We start from the raw sequence: 12,483 nt of genomic DNA, 5'->3' as shown, positions 1-12,483 counted from the left end.
TAACCTTGCTTAACCAAAAAATGTGTTCTGAGTATGATCTAATGCTAAAATTGATCAGTTCATAACTTCAATCAATAGTTTAACTGTAAATGATTTTGAATATCAGCATACAAATTATCTACATTTACATGGATTATATTTACTTTCTCTGAGATAATTTAAGTATTTACACTATAATCATATATATAGGTAAAAATAAGATTTTGTAATATCTACCTAGAGACATATTTAGATGAGCTTATGAAACATATCAAATAGAACAAGCACAAAGAGTAAGCTTAGTTTGCACCCGAATTTTAATTGATGCCTGAAACATTACATATTTTTGTTCTCCAAAATTCTATGGAGAGAATTTGCAGGGTTCCTTAATCTAATCATATACCACTGATCTACCCACTTTAATTACTGATTCAGAAAACCTGAAAAACCAAAAATCAAATATTCAAAATGACACAGATTATGTTCTATTGTATACGTTAATGTATAGGCAGGAAACCATGTGTAAGGAGAAAATAATTCACTTTTAACTCTATACAGTTTCATAATTCTACATGTTAAAAATTTTTCAAGTTTATTCGGGCAAGGATAAGTTTATTTTTATCCCTTTAATACAGATATGAAAAGTATAATTTAACAATCAGAATTAACTTCTTTGCATAAATCATATACTTGTTATTTTTTGAGAGTAAAAACTGGTGGACATCTTATGAAGAGTAGAGGTAGAAATGAACCACCTACAGTGAGTCTATCTGTGACAAGATTATGTGAAATAGTGCTGGTTTGCAAATAATAATATTGTTTTGTAAATCTTTGAAAAATATATCAACAAACTTTCTTTGGAAGCTACTTATATTGTCCAGAACTACATTTTTGATTTCGTGTAATTCTTAGCTCTTACTTTTTATGCATCAATTAAGAAGTAAACCTTAGTTACATGGAGGATTCCACTTTGTGTAATATTTTATAATTTATACAACACTGTCATATCTACATATAATAATATTGAAAAAGCCATTTTGATATTTTTAAAAGAAAAGTAACTCCCACTGTGAAGAAAAAATTCATAGCAACCCCAATTGTGAAGTCAAATACTTGTGTGTGTGTGTATATATATATATATATATATATATATATATATATATATATATATATATATCTTCTAATCCTGGATCTGATATGGAGGAGGTAGATGGAAAGTAAGAGAGAAGTTTTTTCTCATGGTAATAGCATAGCATTAAGTTTATTCCTTTCCTCTTTGAAAAAAAAAAATTGGAAGGGAAAATGTTGCACGGAATGGGGACAGTTTACTTCACTTGGCCAATGTAGCATTACTATTTATTTTTTAATTCCTTAGGGAATCTGTTACCACCTTTTCAATCTATTTTCAAGTAGTTACTGTCAATTTACTCATGGGTGAATGCTGCCTCTTTGTGGCAGAATGCCATGGAAAGTGTTCCTTAAACATAAACTTCATGAACAGCCCTTGATTTTGTACACATTCCAGTGAGATTTGGGGAGATCCACCAACACCAATGAAGCACAAGGCTCTTTAAGTTTCAGATTAATTTACATGTTTCCTACCCTTAAGTACTAATCTCATTCACTGCCAAACCTTACTCAGAGATACTCAGGACAGCTTGTACACACCAACATTTTGAACATGTAAGATATAGATCAACTTGAGATAAAGTACCCATCATAATTGTTGAAGGTAGTTTTACACAAGTTAAATTCTAGACCGAATAAATAATATTGGCATGACAAAACACATACTATAGAGAGAAAAATCAATATGTAATATGTTACTTACCATGCTCCACATGTTAGATGAACACTTCAGTAAGGAAAAGAAATGTACAATTGAAATTCATTAACACATTAAATGACATATGTAGAGAAACATACTTCCCTGAACCAACAAATGTGTAATTATATATATTTTTAAAATCTGATAATTAGGGGAACATTTTTTTCTTTTAAGAATAAAAGTTAGCTACTATGTCTTAAATTGTTAATAACGGCGATTTAGTCAATCACACATAGCTATTTCTTTTGCACCTCACACAATCATTACTTCAATCCCTCTTATTTGACATAGTTATCAAGTGTTTATTCAGAAACTATTTAAAAAATTACATGTGCTGGGATACATATGAGACTGTAACAACAGTAGCCCCATCTTACAGAGATCCTGTTTGTGGCTGTCATCATTGCTTGCTGCCCAGAGGAATAAAGACATTGTATAGAGATTTGTACAGTCCATCATTTGGTCTTCTGAGGTGCCAGTATACGTGGATCTGTACAAATGCAACTGGGTTTGGTTAAACAATCAAAAATTGGCTACAATAGTAGTCAAATCAATGCATCATTTTGGTTGACTAATAAAAATACTTTTAAATCTTCTCTAATAAAACCAGAAACTTGCACACGATTCTCACTCAAATGGCCCAATTAATTGCCCTAAATATTTTTCTTTTATACATTGGGGCACAGTTTTTTTTTTTTTTAAATTACAGATTCAATTGGGTGGGTTGCATTGACTTTTAAGATTTTGCCATTAAGTTCACCATATTTTTAATGATTTAAAAATGCCTTCCTGATATCACTTCAGTTTTGGAAATGCAGCTCCTGATATAGTGTGACACCTCTGTGAAAATCATAGGCTAAATAGTGAAGGAAAGAGAAATGCTAAATGTGCATATAAAAATAGGTGCTACAATAAAATATTTGTATATTTCATCAATAAGTTATTTTGACTAATCAATTATGGATCATATAGCTCTGTAATTTTAATGATTTGTCCACATCTATGGTGATCCTTTTCAAGATCACAATACTTTTTTTTTTAATTCAAATGTCCAGAATGCATACAAACACATCCTTTAAAAAGAAAGGAAAGAAATGAGAGGAGAAGGAGGCAGGGAGGCAGGGAGGCAGAGAAAGGAAATAGAGGAAGGAGAGGGAGCGGGGAAAGGAGAGGGAGGGAGAAAAAGGGAGGGAGGAAGGCGGGTGGCGGGCAAACTTTCTATTAAAGTTGGGGTGTGCTAATCTCTCCACAAAAGCCATTTAGACCCACCCATGGCTCGAAGGGGGAGAAGGGGAGGGGGAAAGGCAGTAAAAGTGGAAGAGTAGAATCTATGCGCTGCCATCTACCACCATTCTTAGCACTTCCAACCACTACGAAAATGACTGCGACCTTTAAACAAGTCACCCGCGCAGCGAATTGCCCTCCATAAAGCCCTTCTCCTCGACTCCCCCACACTCAAGAAGAGAAAGTGATGTGCCCAGTTTACACAAATGTTTCCCCACGGGTATATGAAAAGGAAATTGCACACCCTTTCAGTATCTTCCGCCGAAGCTGAGAATCTCGTGCCAAGGCACTTCACCCTAAACTTTGAAACAACACAATTAATGAAATGTGTTCACCGTGTGTGTCTGCTTGCTTGTTTGTTTTCAATGCAAAAGCTCCAAGGGAGTTTCTTTGCTTTTAGAACTGGCTAAAAGTGGTCTGTTTTTCCAGCACTTCGAGGTAGTCCGGCTCAACGTTTAGTTTTGCTTTTAACTCCAGATATTCGTTCCGGTTGGGTTCTACAAAGACAGCACTGGGGGGGCTGTAGAGCACCGGTTCCCGCAGCCTGCTGTCCCCTGCCCCCGGGTGCAAATACTGATGGGGGCGTCTCAGGTCATAGTTGGGGGAGAAAGTATAAGCAGCAGGGCTGCACGGGAACTTGGGATATTCCGGGAGGCTGTTGCCGGCGGGGGTGGTGGAGCAGTGTTTGTCTGGTTCTAAAATGCCTCTGTAAAAGCGGTCGGCGTCCTGCACCGGCGACAGCAGGTCCTCCCGGGGCTCGATAGTGCTGACGCTATAGGCGGGGCTCCGCAAGTGGTGGCTTTCCCGCCTCTCCTCCTCCCCCGGCTGCAGCTGCAGCTGCGGCGGGGGCTGCTGCTGGGGCGGCTGCGGCGGCTGCGGCGGCGGCGGCGGCGGCTGCTGCTGCAGGTGGTGGTTGCTACTATAAGTGACCTTGAGCTCGTGCAGGTCTTTGTAATCCTCCACGGAGTTGCCCTCCCGGGAGCGGTAGATAGGGTTTTTGCACATGTGGCCCAGTGGATGGGGGATGTACTCGTACACGTGGCCGGCGGGCGTCTTCACCTTGGGCAGCGCAGGCCCGCGGTGGTGCACGTGCGCGTGCGGGTGGCCTCCCGCGCCCCCGCCGCCGCCGTATACGCTGTACTGCATGTTGAAGGAGCTCACGTCGGAATTGTTAGTGCTGGTGTGGTCGCTCTGGTTCTTCTTCCTGCGCTTCATGACTAGCACGAAGAGCCCGGCGGCCACGAAGACCGACATGATGAAGACCAGCAGCAGGCTGAGGATCAGCACGGACAAGGGCACCGACGACGCTCCTCCGCCCGCGCCCAGGCCCGCCGGGGCCCCGGTGCTGTTCAGCCGCACCGCGGGGGTCACGGCGCTGGTCCTCACCGGGACCTGGATGGAGGAGGGTGTGGGCGTGGAAACCACCACGTCCGAGTAGTCTGGGCACAGCAGCTCCGACTTAATGGAGCGCATATCCGTCTCAGCGAACTTCTTGGGCGCCTTGCAGATGACTTCGTCCACCAAGACACCCACTTTGAGCTGCTCGACCCACAGCTTCATGCCCACCACGTCGCAGGTACAATCCCAAGGGTTGTCGTGCAGGTCGATTTGGATGAGTGACTTCAGCTGGTCCAGAACTCCACTCACCGGCAAGGAGGTGAAGTGGTTACTCCTCAGGTTTAGTCTGAGGAGGGTCAGGCCTGAGAAGACGCCAGAGGGCATGGCCTGCAGGAGGTTGTTGTTCAGGAATAGCAGCTGGAGGTTTGGGACTGGATCGAAAGTCCCGGGCTGAATCTCGCGTATGAGGTTGTACTGGAGGAAGAGATACTGCAAGCTCTGCAGGCCATAGAACAGCTCCGGGCTCAGCCTCTCGATCCTGTTGCCGTTTAGGTAGAGGCGCCTCAGGTTGGTGAGATCCCCGAAGGCGCGGTCCTGGATCATGGAGATGCGGTTGTTGCCCAGGTGCAAGAGGTCCAGCCCGGTGGCCTCCAGGAAGTCACTCCTGCGCACCAGGGCAATGTAGTTCTCCGTCAGATACATCTTCTTGGGGTTGTAGGGCTTGGGCTGCAGCTCTGCGATGCTCTCGATTTTGCGCTCCTGGCAGTTGACGTTGAGGCCCAGATCAGAGATTTGCAGGTTGCAAGTGCACGCGGTGGGACACTCCAAAGGCACCGGAGATTTGGTCTGGTAGGCGATGCTGGGGCCATAGTTGCCGTAGCCCAGGTCCTTGGAGGGCTGCCGAGAGGTGGGGCGCACCCTGGGCTTGTTAGGTTGGCGGGTCCCTTTGGGGGCCTTCAAGGGGGGTTTGTAAACAGCAGAGGAAGAAGTGGCCACGGAATTCACGGAGGCCGGGGTGGTATGTAAATACCCCGTGGTGCTCAAAGGCGTCTGAGGCCTCATCTCATAGTCTGAAATAAGTTTCCTTGGGCAAAGTTCCTGCTTGGACACCTCGTCCAAGTCCCGGCCGTGTAAGCGGAAAGGGGTCTCACAAACCACATCCCCCACCAGGGCTGAGTAGGAGATGCTGTCTAACCAATCCTTCAGAGAGATCAGCTCACAGGAGCAATTCCAGGGGTTTTCCTCCAGCTGTAACTCCACAACTTTATCCATGTGCTGCAACAGCCCCACATAGGGCAGAAGTTTCAGCCGGTTCCCCCGCAGGTCCAGGTGAGTTAAGGGCACAAAACGGAAAAGGTTGTTGGGTAAACTGGACAAGAGATTGTCATTGAGGATGAGCACCTGCAACAAATGCAGTTTCCCAAAAGCATTGGGTTCAATGACACTGATGTAATTGTAATCGACCTGTAGGTACTCCAGGCTCTCTAAGCCAAGGAAGGTATCATCTCGCAGAAGTTCCAGCTTATTATTGTTCAGATGCAATCTCCTTAAACCCCGCAACCCGTGGAAAGCCCCGGTCTCAATGTCCTGGATCACATTGCTACCCAGATGCAAAATTGAAGCCCCAGTATAATTGACAAACTCATTGGGATAGAGACGGTTCAAAAGATTTCCAGACAACAAGAGGTGGTAGATTGGGAAACGGGGAGGGCTAATTTCAGAGAGGCTGATAATCCCCCGGTTTTCACAGCTCACAGTTAAAATGCCGTCCTTTTCCTCACAAGGACATGCATTGTCACAGATTTCCCCATAATAATCGATGGTTTCTGCACATGAGAGGACGAGAGATGTTAGAGCAAACGCTAGAGTCTGCAGCATCCAGCTCTGCATTTTTCTGTGAAGGTCCTGTTCCAAAGTTACTGGGGGGCAGCAAGTGTGCATTTTATCTCCTGCAAGGGAGAGAGGAAAAAGGGAAACAACAGAATATGACAAAAAAATTTAAAGGATCAATCAGAAAGTCTCTCTCTTCCCTACTGCTATTTGTCTGAAATCCCGAAGGAGGGGATATGAATGACACCCCCACCCCCAGTGGTACATCGACATTCTCCAGACTTTATTAAAATCTGATATTCATTTTGATTTAAAGGTTGATTTCATTTCCTAATGCCAACAGGAACATACTGCTCTTTATAAGGGCAGGTTAGTCTCATTTTAGTGTTCTTCCCTGCTCCCCCCCCCTTTCAAAACCAATCCATAAATATACATAAAATGGCTGTCACTTCAGTTTCATGGTTCTAATTTAAGAGAAAAGAAGCACCATTTTACAAGGTTCCCCACCTCACCTATACCCAGGTCCTCTGCCTTTCTTTCAGAACCTCTTCAGTTAACAGTTCACCGTGAAGGTCTCCCATTTTCACAGAGAAGCCAGAAGCCACAATACTTGGGCTATTTTAAAACCATCGCTCGAAATGCCAGAGTGGGAACCTAAAGAATACTTTTCAGAGGCAAAAAGGGTGCGAGATTATGCATTAAAAGGACCCAGAAGAAGCTCTTAAGTCACCAATTGTCTTCAGGAGCTTTGAGTGTGGAGAAAAAGGAGAGCGCGTTCGCTTTGATGGTGGACTTCGCTATCGGGCTATTAAGCACATCAGCGTCCTAATTGCATGCACGGTGCCACTTAGCAGCGCTTCCCTGAGAGCGCCCTGCGTCCACTTCTCCTCATTGATCATGTCAGCGACGCTACCAAACCGCATCTTTAAGCCACTGAAATAGTTCTGCACGGTGGATTACAAAGAACTCTGCGAAGGCATCCGCAATCCCGGAACATCTCCTGATACCTGGAGTTTAAAGAGGACGTTCCTCTCGCTTACCGGGAATCAGCTAAAGTAAAACCGAGGACCAGCACCAAAAACCTCCCTTAGCTCGGGCTCCACGTCAATTTGCCACAGTATGCAAGACTCAGGCTACTGAATTAGTAAGATTTGGGCTGAACTACCTCGCCAGCATCCCCATCTTTGGAGTTGCTTAGTACATTTAATTATCAATGCTTTACTCCCTCTCCTCTTCCTCCCCGCCCCTCCCTGAGGAAGGGCACTTGGAATGATTAAGAGGCAATGTAGAAGCGAGGAAGGGGGAACAGCAAGTGACATAGGTCAGTGCTTTAATATTCGAATTTCATCTCCCTGAAGAATCTACCTGACTCCCTCCCCTTTCTTTCTGGCTTTCTTTTGTCCCCTTAAAGGCTTCCTTTTACTTCCTACTTCGAGTCGACAGCAGCACTCATAAAGGAAAGGACATAAATGGAGCGAGTGTGTGTGTGTGTGTGTGTGTGTGTGTGTGTGTGTGTGTGTGTGTGTGTGAGTGCGTGTTGCGTTGGTTGGAGGAACGGGGGGAGGGAACACTTGGTAGAAATGCTGGGCTCCGGGAACCAATGCCTTTTCTCTGGTCAACCTTGCCTCTGCCTCACCAACACCAAAGTCTGATGTCGAATCGCAACCCAAAACTAGAGTCAAGACGTTTCTGAGTCACGGGTTCAAGCGTGGAGACCTCGATCTTGATCCCCGAGCCGACTCCAGCCCGCGTTATTAAGAGCCCCTGCATTCGCACGCACGTGTGCAAGTGTGCCTGCGAATCATTCACGTGTGGCCACCCAGACGTGCCGAGACGAACGGGAACCACAGTGTATAAACCTCGCAAGTATCCCCGACCTCCCAACGCAGCGGCAAACACCTCCCCGCTTAAAAGCGGCAAAAGCACCTTCTATGAAAGCAAAACATTTACCTTGAAATTTCCGTTCTCCGCTGGATCAAATCTGTACATCCATTTGGCGGGGGTTGGGTCCCCTCCCCCTCCCTCCCGGTGCTTCCCCGCCCCCATTCACCTCCCACCCTCTGACAGCCCTTCGCAAAATGTGTCCAGCCAATATTAAACTCAAGCGTTTGCAACTTTAATTCAGTTCTGGCTAGCCAGGGTCGAAGAGTCGAAGAGCTTCCACTCACCCCACTCCCTTTCCCCTCCTCCTTGACATCAAAGGAGCCCGAAAATTTGAGAAAATAAAGTTGAATGAGCCGGAGAAGGCTGACATTCTGACTGGGAAGCGCACCTCCGATGTAAATTAGCGGGTACGCTGCACATTCTCGGATTCTCAGATTTTTTTTTTTTTTGGAAGGCGGAGGCGGGGAAGCTGTATTTGTTTCCCCCCAAAGAATTTAAACCCTGGATCGTCGCCGTGAACATCCCTGCATTAAGCAGCGTAGGGCCGGCGGGCTGGTGCCCGGCACCCAGGCCGGACCCGCGGCTCCGGGCACAGCTTCTCCCACAGCGGCCCAGGCAGAAGCACCCGGAGTTCCAGGACGCGAGGCTCCCCTCCCCCACCCCGCCCCAAAGCGAAGGAAAGGAAAGGGGAGGAAGAAGGGGAGGGCGGAGAGGGAAAGAAAGCCACCCGGCCGCCACACACACAGACACACACACTGGAGCCTCTTTTGCAAAGTAAAACGGCCGACTTACCCCGTCTCACATCTCCAGGGCCCACTCATCATAGCCACCCTTACAAAAAATACCTCTTTGGGGTGTGCTCTGGGGTTCGGAAGCCCAGGCAGAGCGGGCACTGAGATCCGAGAGGCTGGAGAGAAGAGGCGCCCGGACGCCGCCAGCCCCGGGCCGCCGCCGCGGAGGCGACCGCGGGTTCCGGGGCTCCCCAAACGGCTCTCCTCGGCTCCCTCCGCGGTAGTCGGAGCGGGCAGCGGGGGGGGGGGGGGCGGGCGATCGCGAGCGGCGGGCTGGGAAGGGAGGGGGAGGGGGCGGCGGAGGACCGGCGGTTGAGGCGCCTCTCGGTAGGGGCCGGGAGCAGGAGCCGGGCGGGGCGGGGAGGGAGCTGTTGGGGAGGGGGAGGCGCGGGACCGGAGGAGGGGGCCGCGAAGCAGGCTGCCTGGCCCCGCCGTTCCAGCCAACGTGACGGTCAGCCCTGCCGAGCGCTCGCACCCGCTCATACTCAATGCTCATTCGCACAGTCGCTCCCACCCGCCCCACCGCGGGATCGCTGGGTCCCCGGCATTCTTCGCCGTACCCCCAGGCGGGTACTTACACTTGCCATCTGCATAGGGGGCAACTTTCTCCAAGCCAGCATCAGCCGCCGCCCCCTCCAGCCGCCTCCGGCTCCTCGCACCCTCCGGCCTGGGTTCGCGCCGGCCGGCCCTCCCCTCCCCCCTCGGCCCTCCTCGCCGTCTTCACCACATTCCCCCCTGGTCAGTGGCGCACGCCGGGGGACGAGCCAGAGGGAGTGGGGCGCGGGGGTGTGCATGCATCGCCCGTCTTCTTCTTGCAGCGCACACTGTACATGGTAGTGTAGGGGCGAGCGAAGGTGGCACCGGCCCCTCGGCTGCTCCGGCGGCGGCTGCGGCTGCGGCTGCGGCTCCTGCGCCGTCCTCCGCCCCCCGCGCAACTGCGACCACCCGGCTGGGTTCCCGCCGCGGTTGTCCCCGTGCTGAGCCTGCCGCCGCTGCCGCCGTCGCTGCCGCCGCCGCGGCCCCTAATTAGTATTTGTAAGGCTCCCACATCCTCTTGGCCGTTTCATCGCTCCTTGTTTTGCAGGGGTTTTTCTTCTATTCCTTCCCCAGATGAGGCACACAATCGTCATTATTTGGGATTCTCTATCTCCGACATCCTTGGGGGACCCGGGGGACAGGAACAGCGTTGTTCTACGCCTGTGGCGTGTCCCGGCAGCCTGGCCTCTCTAAAAAACTCAGAGAAAGTCGCATCTTCCCTCCCAGGCGCTTAGGAGGTGGCAGCGCGGTAAGCATCGCAGGGGTCTCTGAGACATCTGCTCCGGCGCGGGCGCAGGGCCCCGTCCAGTGCACTTGTTATTGTCGCGCCACTGGTGCGAGCCAAGCTGCAGCAGACATGATGGGCCCGGGGCGAGGCGGGCGCTCCGTGGCCGATAGATGGCAGCCGAGGGCGAAGGCGTCCCTGGGCTCGGGCGGCGCAACCGGAGCCCCCCTTGGATGTCACATTCGTGGGAGACAGTGGAGTCTTGGACCATGTGCGTAACAGGAGCGTGGGACTGTGCAATCCTCGGATTGAAAAAGGGAGGAGTGGAAATAACCCCGACAGTGTCAGGCTTGTTGGTGGTCAGGGACAGATGATTCCAGCTCTGCGCTCATCGCCTGCCTTCCACCTCCCATTTAGACTAACACAGCCCGTGCTGCTGTCTCTTGTACTTAATGTAAAGGACCCTGGAAGAGGGAGTGGTTCATCCTAGCTACAAACAAGGGCGCTTTTTTTTTTTTTTGTAAGAATTACGTTTTATAAGTATGTCCGGGAGATACAAGGGAATGCGAACGACTTTCAGAGAGATTGTGAATGTATTTGGTGTGTACTAAAAAGCTGGAAATCCCTAAATAAATGCAGTATCGATAGAAAGCAAGTTTCTTGAAGAGTCATCTGCTAAACTCTACTAGCGTCATCTCTACAGTAAGTACTCCTGGCTCTTTCCATGAAACCAGACACCTCCTTCCCCAAAAGAGGGTCTTCACATGCATAAGGAGTATTTCCAAGGTTTGTACTGTTGGCGCTGCAGCCCACTCCGGGTATAGAAAAAAAGTTGGTCCTAATAAGTGGCCCAACGCAGGCTGAGTGCACATGTGCCTGTTCCTTTGGTAACTGGCTAGTTTTACCACTTAAATATATTGTATCCATCTGATTTTGGAATTAATTATGTAGTATCTTTCGGAACCGTCTTACACATAACTGACATTGTGTCCTTGTTAACAGTTGGGGTAATATTGTGGTTATAATATCTTGATTAAATTTAAAATTAAGATTAAATTCTTATATATATGTAGCCACTAACATATTTCCCACAGCCTCTATGTTGAATTAGAGTTTTCTAGAGGTGGTGAATATTGATTGCAATCTGAGGTTTTGCAACATTTCTTGAAATTTCTCCTGCATCTATTCTGCAAGGTTTTTTTTTTTTTTTTTTTTTTTTTTTTTAAGTAAAGCCATTCATTCTTAGTTTGGAAACAGTTTTGTTTATTTTGCTTAAATTTCGGGTAAGTAAAAGAGTGGGAGGAAAGAAGCAATTTGTAATACCAGATAATTAAAAATAAAATCTCATAGTGGAACTTCCTGATAAATTTAGAAACATTTGGCCTAGGAATGATAGCCACTTGCTACAGGTACATTATATAAATAGACAACTTCAACTTCTCCCCAGAAAAGCTTGTGGCTTTTTTTTTTTTTATTTAGTCATTATCTTCTAACACAATAGAAACATTTTAGAAAATTAATTTTTTAAAGTATAATATTGCTTTTTTATTTTCAAAATACAGTGTTAAAAGTGTTAGAATTTTAAAATTATGCGTTAATTACAGTTAGAACCTTTTGGAATATAAGTCTTAAGTTTTATCACAGACATTTTTTTTTCAGTGTTGATTTCCTTCTGTGGACGTTCTCAAAAGGGATAAAATGGCTTAGCTAATTATTGGACTACTCAAAATAGCTGAAACATACATAGTTTAGTTCATTCTTTTATCCCTAAATCTTCACAATTGCATTTAATATCAAATTTTAATTTAATTTTTGGTTTTGTGTTACTTTTACTTTAAATATTTATTATCCTAAGTAAAGTACATTTTGTAGAGCTAAGAAGTATTAAACATGCTTGTAGTTAATTTGGGTTGTAATATTGTAGAAACACTGACACTAAAAATATTCTAGTTCACCTCTTGTGGTTCATGTAAATAAATAACTTTCTGCCATTAACTCAGTATTAAAGCTGGCCTGAGATGCCACCACTACCCTTTACCACTAGGTGTCTCTATGAGCTGCTCTGCAGGAAAGCAAATTTTGAGAAAATACTGTGACATGAAGAGACAAGAACAGAAGAACCAGGGAAGGAAGGCATCATAAAAATAAATAAAAGCCTCATTTATTAGTGTGTAGACCCCTATTTGTTTTGAATGTTGACTATTCCCTAGAAAAGAAATAAATGAATCATGTAACTGATCAAATTTTAGCAAGATTTTTATCCACAGGAACAAATGTATCTATGTTTT

The 12,483-nt window shown here is 46.8% G+C and overlaps 1 protein-coding gene and 1 long non-coding RNA gene across 5 annotated transcripts in view; one reads left to right on the top strand and one right to left on the bottom strand.

Annotated features, from left to right (window-relative positions):
* Nucleotides 1–278: 278 nt before the first annotated feature.
* Nucleotides 279–9,649, bottom strand: SLITRK5 (SLIT and NTRK like family member 5). Of its 4 annotated transcripts, none has more exons than XM_074378407.1 (2): nt 9,513–9,649; nt 279–6,378 (listed from the first exon to the last, which is right to left on the bottom strand). In XM_074378407.1, exon 2 carries the CDS (start codon nt 6,368–6,370, stop codon nt 3,488–3,490), a length of 2,883 nt encoding a protein of 960 aa, XP_074234508.1. In that variant the 5' UTR covers nt 6,371–6,378; nt 9,513–9,649; the 3' UTR covers nt 279–3,487. The 4 variants fall into 4 exon arrangements, with proteins under 4 accessions (XP_074234508.1, XP_074234507.1, XP_074234509.1 ...); XM_074378406.1 differs by lacking the exon at nt 9,513–9,649 and adding an exon at nt 8,989–9,112; XM_074378408.1 differs by lacking the exon at nt 9,513–9,649 and adding an exon at nt 8,936–9,073.
* Nucleotides 9,650–10,662: 1,013 nt separating this feature from the next.
* LOC141579777 (uncharacterized) overlaps nt 10,663–12,483 on the top strand; it is a 46,274-nt gene continuing 44,453 nt past the window's right edge. Inside the window, exon 1 of the long non-coding RNA XR_012511746.1 lies at nt 10,663–10,897. This is a non-coding gene — a long non-coding RNA (uncharacterized LOC141579777). The remainder of the gene's footprint in view (nt 10,898–12,483) is intronic.

Source organism: Camelus bactrianus, chromosome 14 (genome assembly GCF_048773025.1).
Source record: "Camelus bactrianus isolate YW-2024 breed Bactrian camel chromosome 14, ASM4877302v1, whole genome shotgun sequence".
Classification (NCBI taxonomy): Eukaryota; Metazoa; Chordata; class Mammalia; order Artiodactyla; family Camelidae; genus Camelus; species Camelus bactrianus.
Note: the sequence above shows the minus strand (reverse complement) of the source record. Positions and strands in the feature narration are given on the sequence as shown.

Coding starts and splice junctions, on each gene's coding strand:
- SLITRK5 (XM_074378407.1), bottom strand. CDS start 6,370: ATGCACACTTGCTGCCCCCCAGTAACTTTGGAACAGGACCTTCACAGA.